Below are 21,941 nucleotides of genomic sequence, written 5' to 3' on the forward strand. Positions count from 1 at the left end.
TGCCAGGCTTCCAAGAGGATGAGAGGGGAAGCTACGACACTTCCCGAGGCTTAGATTTAGAAAGTCACACATCATTGTATTCCTTTGGCTAAAGCAGTCAGAAGGTCAGCTGAGTACTCAGGTTTGTGGGGAAATAGAGCTCTCCTGTTGTTGGAGGTGCAGTAAAGGCACATGGCGGAAGGGTGTATATGTGGAGATGGGAGGAATTACTCAGACTGTCTTTGCAAACAGTCTTCCAGAACCCAGCCTTCCTTTATAACCTCATGTGTCCATCCTTTCCTGTCTTGTTCCTGAGTTGCTGGTTCTCAAGTGAGACCTAGGTTTTCCTGCTGTGTTTTTTATTCTTTATTAGTACTGACCCATGGCAGTCTCTGCTTGTCAAGTGTTAACCTATCTTCCAAGACCCATCAGAAATGCTACCACAACACCGGTGCTGCCTTTTTACTTATGCTTTTAAAATAGCATTTAATTTAGTGTACCTTACATTACCATCATCTGTAAATTACTCATCCCACTAGATGATTATTTTTTTTTAAGTAGAGAGACTGTATTTTTCTTTATCTTTAAGGAAGAACCTCTAACTGAGATTATCTTATGTGCACTGAATATTTAGTATTGGTTGACTGGTTTGACTCACTCTCTTGAAAGAAGTACAAGAAAGGAAGTCAGTGTTTCCTGAATTAGCCTTGCAGTTTTAATACGTGATTTCAGAGTGAAAACAAATCCATGGTCAAATAAATGTAGGTAGTGATATAGATGTTTTTCTCTCCTTAAAAAATCAGAGCACCCTGGAGTATCAAAGCCCTGAGACATTTTGAAGGAGAGAATCTTGTTTAGCTTTCTTTAATCTAGTATTTCCCAAATAAATATCATATAAGTGTTTTTTTCCCTTTTTTTTTGGTGGAATACCTTTTTTAAACATTACTTTAGAAACTATGTTTGAGGCATATGTTTCAGAATGTTGTTTGGGAAACATTACCATATGTTCCACAAGGAAGAAAAATAAACAGTTACCAGCCAGAAAATAGGAGGAATGCTTTCTCTTAATACCTCAAAATTTTTCCTCAATCCAGTGTAAGAAACTTTGAACCAAAGAAATTCTACATAAATTAGTTTCTGCCCTTATATAGAATAATACATAGTATTTCTACATGAGTTAGCTCATGATTTGACACAATTTAGTACTTTCTGCCCAAAAGTGATGTAACATTTATTGTCTGGGCCTTCTCTTTATATTAGGCTATTATATTTATTTGCCTATTAAGTAGGAAATCATGAAAGTTTTAACACTATCATATATTTTTTCTATATTTAATTTTAACTGGAGAGAGAAAAACACTCAGATTTACATAAAAATATCACAGATTTTATTTCTTTACAAATGAATTTTCTTTCAGTTCTAATGGAAAATGCACAGCTTTGTTCCTTGAACTACTTTTTTAATGATACAGGATGCTAGATTTCAGCAAGGTTTATGGCATTTATGTGTTGGAATTTGGGACCCTTAAATTATTGGATTTTCACTGAGAATTTTTTGTGAGGAAAACTTCATGTTTTATAAAATAATTCCTCTGGGATTATTTTATATTAAAAGGTCTTCCATTGCTGTGCATTAATCTTTCATTACTCAATATAATATGGCATCTAGTTTTCTGCCGGGGGTTTTGTGGACTTTGGCTTGAATATATTCATTTATTTAGGGGCTCCTGGCTGGCTTAGTCAGTGGAACATGCAACTCTTGATCTCGGGATTGTGAGTTCAAACCCCACATTGGGTGTAGAGATTACTTAAAAATAAAATCTTAAAAATACATAAATTTCATTTATTTGGTTGAAAGCACTAACCATCCTCTTTTTTTCATCTTTCTCTCTAAAGCTGAAGACCCGTCAAGGAACAGAACTGCTAATTCAGTCTGATAATGACACGGTTATTAACGATTGGTTTAAAGTTCTTAGTAGTACTATCAGTAATCAGGTATGTGTTTGAGTTATGTAAATTTTTTTTACTTCAGAGCTGTTTTTCTTTTCTGCATTCTAATTGGTTATTGCATATCTGGTTTCCAGTTTATATGTGATAAACACTTCTTTAATATGTATTTTGACAAGAGGTGGGAAAGGCAATGGTGGTTTAGCAATTTCTTGGGGCTGGTGAATGATTTAATATTCTCAGTTATATAATACTTGCTAGTAGTGGATTTTAAATAATTTTCCCATGAGGCATTGGTCTAAAAAGACCATGAGATCCATGGTCTTCTCTTCAAGAAGAGCGACAAACCGTTTCTAGTACATAGTATTTATTCAATGACTAATGAGTTGGGAATAGTACTGTTTGGTGGTGACAGGTCCTAGGTAAAGGTATGAAATGAATGAAGCTGTAGATTCTTCATGAGCACATTTTCTTTCCTTGTGACAGCTCTTTAGTTACCCCTGGAGGTGTTCTAGTTCTCCCCTGTCCCCCAGCCAAGGGGGTGTTCAGTACCCTCATGTTCCTGGTAAATTAACCTCTTTTTTTTTTTTTTTTTTTTTTAAGATTTTATGTATTTATTTGACAGACAGAGATCACAAGTAGGCAGAGAGGCAGGCAGAGAGAGAGGGAAGCAGGCTCCCCGCTGAGCAGAGAGCCCGATGCGGGACTCGATCCCAGGTCCCCGGGATCATGACCTGAGCCGAAGGCAGAGGCCCAACCCACTGAGCCACCCAGGCGCCCGTAAATTAACCTCTTACATGTGTGTGTATAATGTGTATATATATGTATATGTAGTAGACACATAATATAATATGTTTTATATGTAGTGTATATGTATAACAACCAAAAAGAACCTCCAATTATATTCTGCTGTTATATTCTGCTGTTAATAAGAGCAGGAAGAAACAGATAGGGGCTATACTTTTTGAGACTATTTTCTTGTCCCTCACTATAGGGGGACATGACTCCTGACTAAGGATCATATGTCAGTGACAAAAAGCAAAGTGAATACTTACGGGAGTGTGTTATCATTTTAAACTAAACAGATTGAAGAAAATTTGGGAATCATAGGCTTTATTGGAGAGTGAGAAGTCTTTCAGAGACTATAGGTGAAATCTTAGGATGAGGTTTGTGATCTTACTGTATTCTACGTCTGTGGGTTTCGTGTTTTCACTTACAAAATAGAAACGTTGGGTTTGATTTTTTTCCAAGTATCCTTTTAAACTCTAAAATACTTATGGTGTACTCAGTTCAGAACAACCAGATTTGGAATCTTGAGTATCAACTTTTCTTCTCTTTTAACTCTTCTAGCCCATTATTTACCCATCTATGTAAATATTCTTCTTTTGCAATTTGTAATATTGTGTATTTCTGAATCTTGTCTCTTCCTTTCTGTTTATTCTTGAAACCATCATCAGGACTTTATATATTAAACAAGAGTCACTTCCTAAATGGTTTTTCTTATTTCATCCCCCACCAGTCCATTCTTAATAGCATTGCTATATAAAACTTCCTAATGTTAACTTTATAATCTTCTCCTGCTCAGAAAAGCTTCTGTGACTCTCATTAAAATTCAACAACCTGAGCCTGATCTATCTTTTCAAATGTACCTTCTGTTCTACCTAATATGGGCTTTCCACTCTAGTCACTATAATCTGTTTCCAATCCCTTGAAAGCAAGTATGGCTGCATTCATTTAACACATGTGGGAGTGCTTTGCCCTGGAGATAGAGCAGCATGCAACCAGGTGCTACACCTTTCTGCGTGGAGTTTACAGCCAAAGGCAGAAGATGACTGGAGGCAGACAACTGAGCAGTTAATACAATGAAATGTGATGAGGTTAATGATGGTGAGGGGCTAACCTAGTGTTAGGAGTCCAGGAAGGCTTTGCAGAGAAAATATGTTTTGTTTTGTTTTAAAGATTTTATATATTTATTTGACAGAGGGAGAGAGATCACAAGTAGGCAGAGAGGTAGGCAGAGAGAGGAAGGGAAGCAGGCTCCCTGCTGAGCAGAGAGCCTGATGCAGGACTCTATCCCAGGACCCTGAGATCATGACCTGAGCCGAAGGCAGAGGCTTAACCCACTGAGCCACCCAGATGCCCCCATGTTTTGTTTTGTTTTTAGTTGAAGCCCATAGGATCAGAGAATAAGCCCACGTGAAAAGAGAGTAGCATATTACTATGAAATTTAAAACATTTACTGTTTACAGGGTAGCAAAAGATACTGTAGAAATATGCACAATAAATGTAGAAAGATGCATGAGACTTCCACAGGGAAGATTGCAAAACTTTAAACGCTAAAGAAAGTCTAATTAGATGAGAAGTATATCATGGTTTAAACGATTCAATAGTATAAAGATAAAATATTCTTCCAAATGATTTATAAATTTATAGACTTGAGATTTTTGAATCTCTTTCAAAATCCTAGTAGGTTTTCTGGTGGAGCTTGACAAGCTTATTCTAAAATTCATACCAGAATATAAAGGGTAAAAATATGCAGGACACTGTTGAAGAAGAAACTGTAAGGACTTGCTCTGTCCAATGTCAAGACTTCTCTAGTTGTATTAATTAATACAACATGCTCTCCATATCAGGGTAGATCTACAGACCTGTGGAGCACAGTAAAGAGCCTAGAAACCAGCGTTCTTTGGACACTTCAAGCCAGATGTAGCACTGTAGAAAAGTAAGGAAGAATAAACTTTAAGTGGTGCTGGGTCAGCTGGATATCCAGGAAGAAATCAGAACCTTTCTTAACACTATACACAAAAATGAATTCTGAGTGGAGCAAAGACATCAGTGTGAAAGGCAAAGCAGTAATTTTAGCTTTGAGAACTCACTTCAATTTTTTAACCGGCAGAAGAGACTTTGGTTAGGCTGTACACGAGCTCTAGGATTTCTTTCAGTGCCTGACATCCATGAGTCTGAGTGCGATTACTAGCTATTGATACAAAATATAATTTCAAAAGATTGTTGGTGTGAAAAATTAATGTGCCATTGGCTAGTTAGCCTTGTACTGTTAGCACAGAATGTAGCTTCATCATGTTCTCTCACCATAGCCTGTAGGTCAGAACCTTTTGACTCTTGTTACTGTCATTCTTAAGCATTTGATCTACATGAGGGAAGATAGCCTCATCATCAGTATATAAACTCATTATCCTGTGAATAATCAACGTCTTTTTTTTTTCTTTTTTGGAATTCAGAATTAATTCCCCCTGTTTAGGGGGAAAAAGAATACTTTTAAAGATTTACCAAGTATCTAAATCATATCAGATATTCTGTGTACTGATTGGGTCCCTAAAGTCAGTTGGGAGGATCAGTTTTGAGAATTGTGCTATTACATCTAAAATAATCTCAAAAGTAATACGTGTTTGGGAAATCTCTAATAACAGACAGAAACCGATGAAGCAATCGAAGAGGAGATACCAGATTCCCCAGGAATAGAAAAGCATGATAAAGAGAAGGACCATAAGGATCCTAAGAAACTTCGTTGTAAGTTATTCTTTACCTGTTTTGTTAGTTGTTTGAGCATCTTCTCTTACTTTTCGAGTATTTTAAATATATAAAGGCTGAGTGGAATCTCCAGTGTTACCAGGAAATCCCAAGGTCAGGTATTTGCAATCTCAGTATTTTAGGAGTACTCTCTTCCTTGTTAACTCCTTGTTACTTTTCAGCCTCATCGTGTGCACCCATACAGCATCTTACTAATCTTAAGATGTTGTGGTTCTTTAAAAGAAAAAAAAGTGTATTAGAATGCACTTCTATTGAGGTATCCAGGAAGTTGAACTATATTGATTTAAAAATATATAATCAGAAAGGACAAATACCCAACTTTTGTAGCAACATGGACAGGACTGGAAGAGATTATGCTGAGTGAAATAAGTCAAGCAGAGAGAGTCAGTTATCATATGGTTTCACTTATTTGTGGAGCATAACAAATATCGTGGAGGACAAGGGGTGTTAGAGAGGAGAAGGGAGTTGGGGGAAATTGGAAGGGGAGGTGAATCATGAGAGACTATGGACTCTGAAAAACAATCTGAGGGGTTTGAAGTGGCCGGGGGGGTGGGAGGTTGGGGTAACCAGGTGGTGGGTATTATAGAGGGCACGGATTGCATGGAGCACTGGGTGTGGTGAAAAAATAATGAATACTGTTTTTCTGAAAATAAATAAATTAATTAAAAAATATATATAATTACTCTTTAAGATCTAGATAGAATCTTATACTTTAAGACGTCAAAAGTCATGGGACATGTACCATAGTGCACACAGGACACTGGGCAACCATCTCTGCTAGGATAGGAGTGTGCAGGAGCAGCTGCCTGCATTCATATCCCCAGATCATTCATATATATATATATGTGTGTGTGTGTGTGTGTGTGTGTGTATGTGTGTGTGTATGCTAAAGCCAGCATATCTGAGAATAGCATTTTCTGATGCAGGCCCCTTGTGAATTACATTGTTTAAATAGGAAATTAGCTGTGGCTCTGAACTTGTTAAAAATATTTTAACAAGTCCACATTTAACTGAGAATTTTTGACCTTGGATTGACTTCTGGATTAACTGAATGATTAGAAAACCATTTCTACTTTTGTTCTTCCACATTCTAATGAAGGTTAGGCCTATTAACAGACGTTGTCATTGACATGTAACAGTGTAAACACATGAAAACTTGATTATTTTAATGCTTTACTAATATGTTCTTTATGCTCTCAACTTTCCTCAAATATGGTTCTTTTCAAGAAATTTACTTTTTGGGTATTTTTTTTTTTTTTTGGACCAAAAAAGAAATCAGAGTTATGGCAATGTGGGAAATTTTTCAGATGGTCCCATTTTTAGTTTGGAGGTAATTATGATGACTTAAAGTACAAATAGTAGTGATGGATAGATATATATATTTCTAGAATCCTAGTCCTGTAAGGATACTTCAGGATAGACTTTTTTATGTTTTATGGACATTTTTTTTCCCTCATCATTTTACCTTCTAAAACTGATGGAGAGTCAAAGGAGATAAGTAGTATCATTTATGAAATAATGATTATAAATTAGAATAACCAGTGTCTTAGCACATAAACCAAAGAAGGTACAGTTCGTGTTCAGTATTTGGTGATAATGGTTTAGCCCTTTGAAATTAGGTCTTTGTTAACTTGATTCTTGACATACTACTCTTAAACTATATTAAAGTTAGAATAAGTTTATAACTGATTTTTACATATGAAATTAATATTTTTGAGTGCTAGGTGGAACAATTTTCATCAGTTAAGTTTTTATTTTATGAAATGCTTAATATCCGTTTGTCTTAAGCCACGAAAGTGTCTAGCATAGATTCTTCAGAACAGAAGAAAACCAAGAAAAACTTGAAGAAGTTTCTTACACGACGCCCCACTTTGCAAGCTGTTCGTGAAAAGGGTTATATTAAAGGTAGGTAGAAGTGATGTTTATAATAATGAACTTTGGCCAAAATAAGAAGTTAGACATTTTAAATTAAAAACTGACAAATTTCTAACAGTAAAAATGTTTTCATTCTTTGAAGTTACCAGGTTCATTGGTTTAAAATACATTTGAATGATTAAAATTGATTTTTCAGTGCACACAGAAAGTTTAACTATGAACAATTTTATCTTGATTGTTTGCCTTCAGTTCTCATTCCAGATGATTCTAAAATTAGTATAAGGTGTTTTTTCCTAATTATTTTTTATATTTATTATTTCATTTATGAGCAACAATAGCAATAATGCACTAACAAGATCTTCATAGCAGAGTCTTCTATAAAATCACATATACTTGTATATACCTTTAGTTCCTTTATTTCCCCCCCCCAGCTTTTCAGAGCAGATAGTCTATTTTTTTAATTAAATTTTTAAATGTTTTAATAAACATATAATATATTTTTATCCCAGGGGTACATGTCTGTGAATCGCCAGGTTTACACGCTTCACAGCACTCACCAAAGCACATACCCTCCCCAATGTCCATAACCCCACCCCCCTCTCCTGGCCCCCCTCCCCCCAGCAACCCGCAGTTTGTTTGAGATTAAGAGTCTCTTATGGTTTGTCTCCCTCCCGATCCCATCTTGTTTCATTTATTTTTTTTTCTACCCCCCAAACCCCCCACATTGCATCTCCACTTCCTCATATCAGGGAGATCATATGATAGTTGTCTTTCTCCAATTGACTTATTTCGCTAAGCATGATACCCTCTAGTTCCATCCACGTCGTCACAAATGGCAAGATTTCATTTCTTTTGATGGCTACATAGTATTCCATTGTGTATATGTACCACATCTTCTTTATCCATTCATCTGTTGATGGACATCTAGGTTCTTTCCATAGTTTGGCTATTGTGGACATTGCTGCTATAAACATTCAAGTGCACGTGCCTCTTCGGATCACTACGTTTGTATCTTTAGGGTAAATACCCAGTAGTGCAATTGCTGGGTCATAGGGTAGCTCTATTTTCAACTTTTTGAGGAACCTCCATGCTGTTTTCCAGAGTGGTTGTACCAGCTTGCATTGCCACCAACAGTATAGGAAAGTTCCCCTTTCTCTGCATCCTCGCCAGCATCTGTCATTTCCTGTATACCTTTAGTTCTTACAAGCACTTTTAATTTCGATGATGAAATTTTCTAATAAAGGACTCAGTGACATTAATTAGTAAATGAAGACATAGATAAGGGTAATAATATATAACATATATATATATATGTCCTCAAAGTTTCTAAAAAAGACCATCGCTGGAACATCTGTTTGCAAAGCATCTAAATTAATATACGCAAATTGGTTTCATTAAAAAGATATTTAAAACTTCTCGGTAGAGTTTGGCTAATTAAGTGATTCAGATTAACCTTAAGAGAGGTAAATAGGGACGTCCAGATAACACATAAGAATTTAGCATATTATGTTTAGAACTTAAAAAAACAAAACAAAACCTGACAAATCAGTGAATAGAAATTGCTATTAAGTTTTTACCAGGCCTTTTTTGAGAAATATGAACTGTTGCTGCTTTATTTATTTATTTTTTATTTGTTCAGGACTTCAAATACTTTGTTTTCCTGAATAGTTAGTACTAATGTGGCATTTCAGAAGTGTTGGATTGAAAGACTAATAGAACAGCCTTTGAAATATACTTTGTGAATTCAAGGGTTAGCAATGACGGATGTGCACCATGCTTGTTTTAATAGTTTAAAAAATATTGAGTTGTTTACTAAGTACTGGGTGTGAGCCTGCGTGCCATGAATACCTATTGGTTTGAGAATTAAGAGGTCCCTGCCCTCATGAAACTTCCATAAAAACAAGAGACAGACCAGATAATTATGACTACTCTGAACAGTCTACCATGGTAATGAAATAGGGAGTGACTGTAACTGGGTCACCTTAGGCTGGTCATAAGGTTTTTCTAAGGAGATGACAGTTTGGCTGAGGGTGGGAGTGATAAAAGGAGCTCAGTTTGGGGGAGAGGATGGATCTCTGCAAAAGGTATAGAAGACTAAAAGGCTTTCAGGTGAAAAGGGGGTGTGCGTGGAGTTGAGTAAAGCAGGAAAATTGTTGGAAGTGGAATGGGAACGGGTGGGTAGACAGCTTACAGAAGGCACGAGTCACAGCAGACCACGGCAGGGTGCATTGTATGTTTTCTGTAGCATCGTGAATAGTGATTGCCATTTTGCAAACTCAATTTTAGCAGGGTGGTTGATTGAAAAAAATAAAATCTCTTTTCAGATCAGGTATTTGGAGCCAATCTTGCTAATCTTTGTCAGAGAGAAAATGGCACAGTGCCAAAATTTGTGAAGTTATGCATTGAACATGTTGAAGCGTATGGTAAGGAAATGAATTTTTTTTTTATGTTAAGCACACTAACCCATTGTTTTGGCATTAAAATCCTTAGGATTTTTTACGATTTTGAGTGATGGAACAGTCGTAGATGTTAAGAAAGGCATCGTTGGCAAAATTGCATGCTTTAATGATTACGTCTATCTGTTTTAAATTAAGACCTTTTCAGGCACCTGTTGAAACTCAGCACTTCCATCTGATTAAGTGTATGGTATTCTTTGAAGCCATTTGGAGTTGGCCTTTGCTTAAAATGAAGAAGGTGGTGATTATGAAACTGAGTTTATTAGAAAGTGATTTGACAGTGTAGAAAATAGGTGATTGTGTTTACTTACCAAGAGCAAGTTGCTTCTCTTTATAATAAAAATGAGATGACATTTTAAAACTTGTTACGTCAACTATAAAATGTCTAAAGAGACAAGAGACAAACCTTCTTATGTCATTTCCTATTAAGTAGGACAAATCAATTTATATTTTGGTTGATCTTAACCTAATATTTATACTAGAAAATAACTATCATGATGGTAATCACATTAACTTGTACATCATCAAAAACATCTTGTAAAATTAAAACATTTGCATAACTTGTAATTTCTGTCAATTTCAGACCTTGTCTTTGACTTTCTTGTCAACGTGACAATGGAGATACTGTGCCTTTATTTGAATTTCTGTGAATAGCAAATCAGATAATGTGCTTTCTTAAATGTGTACAGCATTATCATTTAATGAATATTTGGATTTTTTAGGCTTACTTGGGTGAATTCCAATGATTCTATTCCACATATTAAAAAAAACGAGTAAACTACATCAAATTATCAGTTTTTATTTTAATTCATTATTAAGTTTATTTATTACAAACACTTAATAGAACAACCATTTTTAAAAGAGTGCTTGAATATGTACATTTACATTATGAAATGTGCCAAAAAATGGACAGAATGGTTTTATCTTTGTTTCTTTTACTTTCTGAACTATCCCCAGGTTTAGAAGTTTATCTTAAATTGTTAGTATTTCAAGTTTAATGAGATGATTTTTTTTTGAGATGATCCACAGTCTACATAATAAACAAAGTAGAATTGTTCCTGTTTATTAAGTAGAATTCAGAGTGTATCTCCACCCCCTCTCCCTCTGCCAAGCTCTATAAAAAAGCCAGTTAGAGGAAAAGAGTATTTGCCCATTTGATTTTAGGCTTATGTTAATGAATAAGGATTCTGAAACATGCAAGCATCTTTAGAAAAGGCAAAGACCGACTTTAAACACAAAAATACTGTAATTTTCTCTTAGGTTTGGATATTGATGGGATATACAGAGTAAGTGGTAACCTTGCTGTGATCCAGAAACTGAGATTTGCTGTCAATCATGGTAAGATCATAGTCCCTGTTGCTATGTGCAAAAAAAAAAAAAGGCACTCTTAACTTTTAGAATTGGTTTAAAGTTATTTAAAAACATTTCCTGTTCTGTTTTTCAGATGAGAAATTGGACTTGAATGATAGTAAATGGGAAGATATTCATGTTATTACTGGAGCACTCAAAATGTTTTTTCGAGAATTACCAGAACCTCTTTTTACATTTAACCATTTTAATGATTTTGTTAATGCAATTAGTAAGTATGTTGTTACACTCAGTGTTTTTTCTACGTACTGAAAGTCCTCTGTACTGATGAAGCCACTACATTGTTTGATCCTTTCTTTTAAATTATTTCAAAGGATTGTTTTACTTCAGAAGTTTTAAATGTGGCCACCAGATGTCACTGTGTATTACCAAATGTTAGGTTCTAAAATATGTCACTGTTTTCAATTTCATGCATAATCTCTCATTATCTCTCCGTCTCTCTCACTCTCTCTCTCTCTCTCTCTCTCTTTTTTTTTTTTTTAAAGAACAAGAACCAAGACAGCGAGTCACTGCTGTTAAGGACCTCATCAGACAGTTGCCAAAGCCAAATCAAGATACAATGCAGATTCTTTTTAGACATCTCAAAAGGTAAGAGGTTCACCACAGAAAAGAAATAGTAATTAGGCAGAAAAAAAGAAAAAGGTAAGAGAAGTGCATAGTTATGAGGTGTGGTATAGTAGCCATGAGGCCAGGGTCCCTCATACACTGGTTCACATTCCAGCTGTGCTACTTGCTGTCTTTGTAGCTTGAGAAAGAGAACTCCTTTGGGCCTTGTTCTTCATAGGTAAAATGGTCTGGTACGAAAAATACTTAAAGTAAGTATTATATGCGAGGCATTTACATAATGCCTAGTGTGTAAGGATTCAGAAATTGTTGTTTGACTTAACCTGAAAATAAGATTTTGGTTATGAAATGAGGACTATTAAATTACTTTGGAGAAAAAGCCATCATGGCTTTCGGGTGACTATGTAACCATTTTAATAACTGATTTTTGCTTTCTGACAGAACACTAGATAGCAAATTATGCCAGTGAAGGAGATTAAAAATCAAACAAACAAATACAGAATTAGTAAAATGAAAATTTAATCTGTATACTAATGAAATTTTTCCCCATCACCTTAGTAGAGTAATTATGGTTACCTGAATTGTAGTTCATACTTAAGTGTGTGTCTTACTTTAAGCACTAAGCTGAAATATCACACGTACAAAGTTTGTTAGAGTGGATATAATTATACCTTTCAGCTGTGTTTATCCAAAAGAAGTCTTCATATGACATTTGGACTGAATTCTACTTGTTTTAAGTAGCTTGAATATATCTTAGGAAGATGAGCACTATTTCTCATTTCTAAGTGTAAACTGTTTATGTTTATAATGCAATTTGAAGAATTTTTCCTGTTGTATGTTTTATATTCTCTTTAACGATTTATTTTTCCCCCCTTAGAGTTATAGAAAATGGAGAAAAAAACCGAATGACTTATCAGAGTATAGCAATTGTTTTTGGTCCCACTCTGTTAAAGCCAGAGAAAGAGACTGGTAATATAGCAGTTCATACTGTCTACCAAAATCAGATTGTAGAATTAATTCTGCTGGAAATAAATTCCATCTTCGGGCGTTGATTCTTACAGAAGACAACCTGTGGAATAGAAGCTGGATTCCATCAGATTTCAAGCCCTTAAACATGATGTATTTTATTTTTGGACCAAGCAGTGACTCTTTGATTTTGCACTTTTTTGAGGGATCAGAAGGGAATGGGAGTCAAGATGTGTATTAGGCCCTCATATTTGCTGCTTTGTTGCAAGTTGATATAACTGTGTGTAATTTTGAATTAATTTTATCCTGAATGTTTGCATTTCATACTCTGAATTTCAGTAAAAATTGAAACTTGCAATTCTAACCAGTCATATACACTGGATAATTTGGTAAGAAAAACATGTTTTTTTTTTCTCAAACTGGATAATGTAGAATTTCTTCTCATCATTCGTTAGATTCATCACTTGATAGAATAGTACTCACTATCCGTTATTTTGAAGACGCTCTTGGGCATTCTAAACAAAATGAAGTATATCTTTTTTGAAACCTGTGTATTTCTTTTTCAGAGGTTCTGCATACAGTGGCAGTCTTAAGTACTACAGTTCATCATAACCCAGATGTAATTCTTTGGCGAAGGCTTGCCACCTTCACTGTGTTGCACACTGTCTGTATTGGATGGGAGTCTTAGTCGCTTGTTTGGGCAGCACACTAATATTACTTAACACACTGTGATATACTGGAGTTTAATTTAGCATAAGTCAGTTCAGGGTATTTTGGGGCTGTCTGTGCTACCCTGATTTGTAGCTAACAATCCTAATTATATCTAGTGCCATACTGAGTTCTTGGTATGACCCTGTGGAAACATTATTTGATGTAAATATAAGCTAAAGACTAATGTCCTTTAGCTTATGTATATAATTTTGTTGTATAGTCTCAGAGTACATCCTAACCTGACATTTCTAATCATGATATTGGTAATCTTTTCCGTGAATATTAGGTTCCTCCAGAAATAGGCTGTTATTTGAGAAACTTAACTGTGTGCACTTTTAGATTTTAATTACATTTACAGGCAAATCACTGTAATGCAAATGGTACTGGAAAAATACTGAATAGACTTGCTAAATGGTAAATGCACTACAAGAGGAACCTTTTAGATAATTTAATATGTACAGAATACATTAGAAAAAAATTTATTACAAAATTCTAACTGCAGTATGAATAGTGGAAACCCATATGTAAATTAGATGGATGTCAAATGGAAAATGACATTGCTAAATTTGAGAATTTCTTTTTACATTACTAATGTAGATTGATTTGTATAATAAAACAGGGTTTGGAAGGTTTTGTTACCGAGAGCATGGTCTGTTGAAGATATTTTAAGATGTATTTTTCTAGATTAACTGATGTATATGAAATGTCTAATCTGAATAAAGAAAACTATAAGAGGTTTAGAGATTTTCCATTGGAAATGTGCATTTTGGTTTTTAATATTTTTCTTGTTTTTGCATTTACTGGCATACTCTTATACCTCATTTTTAAAAAATCAACTGAATCCAAGATTTCTTGTGGTAAATATATTTTCTTCATTTTTTCATACTTTTTCTACTCCCTGCCATGCCAATACCTCCTCCACTCTCCCCCCTCCAATTTTTATTTCTTCATCAACATTTGAAAGTGAATGATTTGTGACCAAGACTCCTTTTCTTAGAATTGCATTTGTAATTAACAGGTTGCCTTCCTTGGGAACAAGTAGTTTTTGTGCAATCTGCCTAAAAATCTCTCGTTGAGTTTTGTGGTAAAAATATTGTTTGTTATTGTGGTCTTGTTGAATTGCTAACAAACCAAGCTACTTGATAGCTATGGAAAGCGGATTGTTTTGGGCAGGTAGAAAAAGCCCCAAAATGAGAGCGTTTATATTTGCCTAACAAATATTTGTCCTGAACAATACAATATGCTTTAGAACTGGCCTATATAGTGATTGTATGCCAGCATAACCATTAGACTCAAACCAGTGATGCTCTTTCTCTTGATAGCTGTGGACATAACAAAGATTAAAATTGTCCTGTGTTTCTTGTTTCAAAGTACATATGTATGTATGTGGAGTCTTAAATGTTTTATTAGTCTGCAGCTAATTAGTTTATTGTAATATTGTATGTACAGTGAGATCAATGTCTTGTGTTTTCATCCTTTGTGAATTAAAAATTCTCACTTGTTTTTTTTTTGTAATAACAAAACCAGTAATATTTTCCTGTCTTGACAACTTGATTTTTAGTAGACAGTATATTAAAGGCTGAAATAAATTGGCAGTGGAGTTTCATTTACTAATAGACCTTTCTTCAGAATGTCATTTTAGAAAAGTAGTTAGAAGTGAAAAGAAATAGTATATTCAAATACGTAATTACATTAATTAGAAGAAAAATACTTATTTAAATTTTACGACTGTAGGGAATTTTACCTTTACTCTGGAAAAATGACATTACTTTTTAGTTAGAAGCAAGTCTGCAGGTTTTTTTTCTTATGGGAAAAGCACAAATGGAATAATTCAGCTAAACTGGGCTTAGGCAGATGGGTATGTACGTGTACATGTGGATGTGTATGTAAATGTGTGTGTGTGAGTCACTGCTTAACGTACGGATGAAAACTGAAGAACAGTCATGATGGCAGATACCTGGAGACCTTCGGGCTAGTTCAGCTCCATCCAGGCTTTCAGCCTGTGACACTAGATGTTAAGATAGCAGTGAGAGGAAAAAGAGTTATACCATAATTTTGCTAAGAGATTCTTTTCCAGCTCATGGGAGAGACCCTCTAATTAAATATTTTAAAGTAAACACGTGGTTTCCCATGACACTAATTTCTCCAACATCTTTAAGCAACACAGAGGAGTCTACAACATGTCATTTTAGTAACGAGGAAAATAAAAATAGTCAAATGGGCGTCATGTTCTCGCTGACCTAATAAAAGCCAAATGCTCAAAGATCGCATCTATATAGAGAACTGAAAATGGGTAGAAAATAAGATTTTATGGAGTTTGCTAGTCTCTCTGAACTCTAGCCATCAGCTCTAATGATCCTCTTTTATAGGAAGCACGTTTCCAGTACAAGACTAGAGACGGTGTTTAATAGGGACTGTAGCCCGTATGTTACATTCCTGGATGCGGGGCACAGTTCTGTTTTCGTTTTTTTAATAGTATTTGAATATAAGTAATACAGTTCTTTTAAATGAAACTTCAATTTTAAACTAGAAAAAAAAAAAAAAAAGCTAAAAACCAACACCAAAAAAAAAAAAAAAAAAAAAAACCAAAACCAGAAAGCGAAGGGGGCCGCAAAACAAAATCAACAGCCTTATAATAATGGTGAATTAGAATCTACTGGAAATTCACAAGCCGCAGACCCAGGCCAGGCAGAGTCAGACTCCGTGTTCTAGAGAAGGGGGAGGCACAGAATGCCTAATGAGACATTCTGTAACTACTAAAGACAAGGGACGTCTCCTGAAGAATCTCAATTAGTCTTCTCAACTGCAGTTTTGTGGGCCAGTGGTGGCTGTAAATATATTCAGCTGGATTGAGTTTTTACAAATTAGCCTTATGTGAATATGGCACTTAAATGAACTCTTTCATTTCCTTCATTGCTTCCCTTCTCCCACAGGAAAAAAAGGAAAGAAAAAAAAAGCACTTTCATGGTACTCTCATAAACAGAGCACTTGTGGAACAAGGTAACTGTTTAACAAACCACTACAAAATGTATTTAGAATCTAAAGTTTGATTTCTTCCCCCCCCCCCTCATAAATCCACCCCTCCCCGCCCCCGGCTTTGTTTTACTTCCTCTCTATGTTTTCAGAAAAACCGTTTCTGGTAAAGATTTTAAAATTATTAATGCTGGTTGCTACATCATGTAGTTCCATTAGTAGTGGCTCACGCTGCAAGTAGCATTGAAACTTGCAACGTCATGAATCTTGTAATGTTGATAAAATTCCTGGTGACATCGGAGCAACAAAAGAGGCTGTGGAAGCTCTTATCAATAGAGCCTTTGCAGAGGTAGACCTCAAACTCCGAAAGCTCACGGTGGAGTGACCAGTGAACATTCGGCATAACATTCAACGCCTCCTTTCTCCTCCTGGGCATTTTGAGAGATTGTTTATATTTAGGGAAGAGAAATTGGACTCTTAGACAGTAAAACTGAGTCTCATTGATTGATAAAGCAGGACAGAACCAATAGGGACCCGCACATTCACAGCCTTAGTTAATGGAAGCAGAAAATGTTAAGCCTAAAACTGAAGGGAAGAAATACCTTGATTAGTTACATTATGTCTCTTTAAAGTTTGTGATCGATTTAAGTAAAGCATATCCTGGCATGTCCAAATAATACCATTTGAGGAAGAAACTAGTAACTACTCTACATATTGGGAGCATCTGTTTTCAAGCTAAGTTAATTTTTATTTGTATGGCATATTGAAACTTAAAAATACAAAGTTCTTTCAAAAAATATGTACTCTAAAACATTATATAATATTTCATAATCCTCCCTCATGCTTATCTCAAGTACATGACACCAGAAGAGTTTAAAATCAAAGAACATTTTTATAAAGGTCTGCCAAACTTTGAATATTTGTCCCCTAATATGCTCTCTGAAAAGGTGGTAAATGTGATTTGACTTCTATTACAGCTCCATTAAAATGCTTGCAATTTGGTAAAAATCTGTTTGAAACTGCAGTTTAAGAAAAGCCTGAGGTGACCATGTTCTCTAGGAAGTGTAGGAATGCTATACTGAGATATTATTTCTGAGGTTATGTCACAGTATTCTTATTGAGATTTTAGGAATTTTCACCTTGGGAAAGATTTTCTGAAATCATATTTTAGAAACTGAATAACTGATGAAAGAAATGGTTCTAATTAGAGCATTCCCTAGAGATCCAAGTTCCTTCACCTTGTATTTACCTTTTTTTTTTTTAAACATTTATTTGAGACAGCAGAAGTGGCGGGAGGTGGGGGGGTAGTGGCAGGCTGAGAGAGAAGCAGGCTCCCAGCTGAGCAAGAAGCCAGCCTGATACAGGACTTCATCCCAGAACCCTGGGACCATGAAATGAGCCAAAGGCAGGTGCTTAGCCAACTGAGCCACTCAGGTATCCCTACTTTTGATCTTTAATAGTGCCCTTTATGGGATATGGAGATCTTGAAGAGCCTATTTACAAAATTTCTCTTTTGTAGAGAATGACATCTAGCCGTGGATATAGGGAAATTTTTGATAGTCTGAAAGTATGTCGACCTGCACATGATTTCGCCAGATGCTTACTCATGCATGGACAGTGACATGGTACATAGAATCCGTAGACGAGATGGTAATTAGCATTCTTCATTTTTGTCTTTATCAGAATGTTTTAAGGGTCCCAGGCCAGATTCTCTTAAAGATGGTACTTTTATGCGTAGTTGACATATATAACGCCCTGGTTGAAGAAGATGCTACTGTTGGTATTTTCAACCTGTTGTGAAAGGTTTCTGTTAATAAGTATCTTAGTATTTCTAGGTAGTGAGTTTAATAGTTGGTTACTTATTTTCATTAACTCATTAACCAGCCCATTGACAGAATGCTTTTGTTCAGACTTAAGCAAATCAGAGGGTGAAGAAGTTTTGCCATTCTAGTAAAAAAAAACCTTCCTCCTATCTGTTCATTAAGAAGTACATTGGAATATGAAATGCTTCTTTCTGTGTTTTCTGCCTTTCTTTTCTCGTCCCTGCCCTCCTCTGTCTCAGTAGTTGCTGTTTGCTTTAGATGATCAGATGAGTGGCTACTCACAGAGGCTGTTTTGAGACTTATTTGAGGCTCTTGTGTCCAGAGTGTTCAGGTTTCCTGGAGGGGAGTTAGACTTAAAGAGGAATCAAAGGCCTCTAGGGAAGCCAACGCAGCTGTGTCAAGGAGGAAACTAAACCTTTTATAAGGAGCGATCTCAGTGTCTCTGGATGACCTAGTTCTGCGAGGTTCCCGCAATTCAACCCATTATGTTAGATGATCAGATCTGATGTAACATTCCTGACATCCGGCTGCATCTTATGACTGCCCTCTCTGATCATGTCCTTGTTTCCTGACTTGTTATATTAGCCAAATTGATTGTCTGAGCATTGCCAAAACAGTGACAACCTTCTTTACCCATCTTCTGACTCTAAAGGACTGTAGTGTATTCAGTTCGCATGAATGGTTCTACAAAGCCAGCAGCAGACAATATGCAATTGCTGTTTTAAACGGAAACAACTGAAGTTGGGAAGGGAGTTAATACAACAATCTGCTCAGAGCCCATTTATTCATTCAACAGATTCAGTGTATTTTTTAAAGGTGTTTAAGCACAGTGTTAACCTTTGGGGATAAAATGGTAAACAAAACCAATGGAATTCCTGCTTTTATGTTTATAGTTTTGAGATTGGTAATCTGACAACTGGTATATATTTAATTCTGACATATACCTGTTTTAAGTAGGTGCCTTCAAAATGACCGATCTCAAGTAGTTTTATTAGTGTGCCTTCCAAATTGGCTATTTGTGTTGTGGTCATGCCAGTCTGTTGAGATTGAGCTAAGATTATTGCTACATAATTAGGTAGCATGTTAAGAGTGATATAATTCTTGAGTACTTGTTGAGGTGAAGTAAGGTGAGTTTGTCAAATACAAGAAATGTTGAAGGCTTTTGAATTGATGAGGCCTGGTTTTAAACAAACGGATTATCTTGGTATGAAACAGTAAGAGGTGAAGTGGAACATTCTCAATGAAAGTGTTAGGAAAAGCATGGGTTTAATGGTAGCAGTGGTTCCACAAAAAATCCACGCCCTGCTTCTGTATAAAATTAAATACATGGAGAGGACTCAGGGAGGATGGTGAAGGCAACAGCATAGTTTTTCAGTTCACACATTAAAACAACAACATAATCACATTGATGGTAAAACTAAGTAATGAGGTATCTTCACAACCCTTCAGATACTAGTGGGTGGGATTAAAGCACCAACACCTCCAAGATCTGCAATATCGGTGTCTCAGAGGGAGGAACAAGAAATAAGCAACAGGGTAGCATCTGTTAGGACTGAGAACAGGAAAACCACAGTATAACCATCAGGACTTAAGGGGCTAAAACATTCTAGGCCTTGGGAATTCTCAAAACCAACTTGCCCGAGCTTTCTTGTACGACAAGTCACATTGAAGAAAAGTTGCTGAGAATAGACTCAAAATTGAGCAGGATTAGGACAACAGACCAAAAAGATTGTCTAGTTCCAAGTGTGGAAAGAAAGTAGAGCCAGGAAATCCCAGAAATCAAGCTGTCATGTTTTTGTTTTTTAACACAAAGCAAAACAACACAAGAATGAATCTGTTAATGAAACTTTTCTGAATCCTATTTCAAAAGTTCAAGAAAATTAATTTTATGCAAAAATGAGCAAAATAATAGTATCAAGGCCAAAGAAAATTATAAGAAAAAAGAATAAAGAGCAGAATAACATCTGTGTGGAAAATAGAAGCATGCCAGAAAACATGCCCGCAAAAGAAAACTGTAACCTATTATTGCAAAAAGAACTCGAAGTTTTTAAGAAATGACATAAGACATGAAAGAACAACAAACAGAATTAAAAGAAATAGCTTGACAATTCAGAAAATAATTAGAAATAGAAGGAAGTATTTCAGAGTTGTAAACAGAAACATAAGAGCATATAAAGAAAACAATAAAAGGAACAGAAGGTATAAAAAAATTTTTTTTTGTTTTTAAAAAAAATGTTTTCTTAAAAAATTTTCCTTAAAGACTTAAGGAAAGGTTTTTTAAAGATTAAAAAAGTGTCATTGAAGATAGGCAAAGAAGATCAAACATGGAATTAACTAAAATCAAGACAAGTAAAAGACAAATTTCAAGAAACCTGAAATTAGGAAAGAATTGAAATCCCATTTTGGAAAAGCACAGCAAATAATATTGACATGGGGCACCTGGGTGGCTCAGTGGGTTAAGCCGCTGCCTTCGGCTCAGGTCATGATCTCAGGGTCCTGGGATCGAGTCCCGCATTGGGCTCTCTGCTCAGCAGGGAGCCTGCTTCCCTCTCTCTCTCTCTCTCTCTCTGCCTGCCTCTCCATCTACTTGTGGTTTCTCTCTGTCAAATAAATAAATAAAATCTTTAAAAAAAATTAATATTGACATAAAATAGCCAATACCAAGACATAGGCTAGTGAAATTATTAGACTATAACAAAAAGCAAATCTTTTGGGTATCTGTTTAAAAAGGACATGTGATTTTTATTTGATTATCAGAATTTTCAAAAGTAACACATCATACCAGATGAAAATGGAGAAATATATTGATTCAATTCAAGTGAAATAGATTGAATAGGAAAGGCAAGTTGTGTGATACCTGAATAAGGCATTTATTTGTAAGGGAATATGTGAATCTAAGAATTAGAAGCATGATGAAAAGTATTTAAGAGAAAATAAAAGGATATATGCAGCACTTTAGTATAATTTACATGATGCCACTTACCTATTTAGAAAATTTGATGTCTGCTTAACATAGATTGTATAACACACCAAGAAATAATCCATTGAATTAAGGCCTTCAACTGTCCTGATGTCTGCTAAAAGTGCCTTATATGCTATATTCAGATTACAACGTACAAGGCCTACATCTCCAGTAAACAAAATAGTCTTTAAATAGGAAAGTATTAAATAAATAGAGTTATGATTGCAGAACAAAGAAAAGTCATGAAAAGTTTTAAATGACTCTATCCCCAGGACCAGACCAGCTATATCCCAGTATGCTTCTGGTTCTTGAAGAAGTTGCAGGTGGAGTTCAAGAACATATGTCATGTTGTTTGATAGATAATAGAGAAAATACAAGTCTCAAAATGGACAATTTTTTCAGAAGTTAAAAAATCGTTGATGAAAGGAATGCTGTAAATACAATCTTGAATTCAGCAAAGACTTTGGTGAAATTGTACACTATGTCCTGGGGATAAAGAGATAAGAATAAGTTATCTTCCATTATTTTTAGGGAAATATCCAACCATTGCATAGTGAGAGTACTAATAAAGTAGCTTGGTGATAGACAACCAGAATGCTTTTGAGTGACCTAAGACTTTGTCTTAATGCCATGTTGTTAAAAACTTTCTGTTAATGACTTAAGGCATTAAAACTTGCAAATAATACAGAATTGAGAATATTAAGCAATGTGGCTGACATAATATGCAAAACTATATTAATACATTTACGCTTTGGCTGCTGTGACAGA

The 21,941-nt window shown here is 35.3% G+C and overlaps 1 protein-coding gene across 6 annotated transcripts in view; it reads left to right on the plus strand.

Annotated features, from left to right (window-relative positions):
* ARHGAP12 (Rho GTPase activating protein 12) overlaps positions 1-15,010 on the plus strand; it is a 110,014-nt gene extending 95,004 nt beyond the window's left edge. For all 6 annotated transcript variants that reach the window (XM_082740787.1, XM_082740785.1, XM_082740786.1 and 3 more), the window contains 8 exons: positions 1,876-1,974; positions 5,355-5,454; positions 7,264-7,380; positions 9,675-9,773; positions 11,067-11,144; positions 11,251-11,385; positions 11,660-11,762; positions 12,616-15,010. In XM_082740787.1, the coding sequence (XP_082596913.1) occupies positions 1,876-1,974; positions 5,355-5,454; positions 7,264-7,380; positions 9,675-9,773; positions 11,067-11,144; positions 11,251-11,385; positions 11,660-11,762; positions 12,616-12,790 (906 nt within the window). In that variant the 3' untranslated portion in view covers positions 12,791-15,010. The remainder of the gene's footprint in view (positions 1-1,875; positions 1,975-5,354; positions 5,455-7,263; positions 7,381-9,674; positions 9,774-11,066; positions 11,145-11,250; positions 11,386-11,659; positions 11,763-12,615) is intronic.
* The last annotated feature ends 6,931 nt before the right edge of the window (positions 15,011-21,941 follow it).

Source organism: Mustela nivalis (genome assembly GCF_964662115.1).
Source record: "Mustela nivalis genome assembly, chromosome: 7".
Taxonomy (NCBI): Eukaryota; Metazoa; Chordata; class Mammalia; order Carnivora; family Mustelidae; genus Mustela; species Mustela nivalis.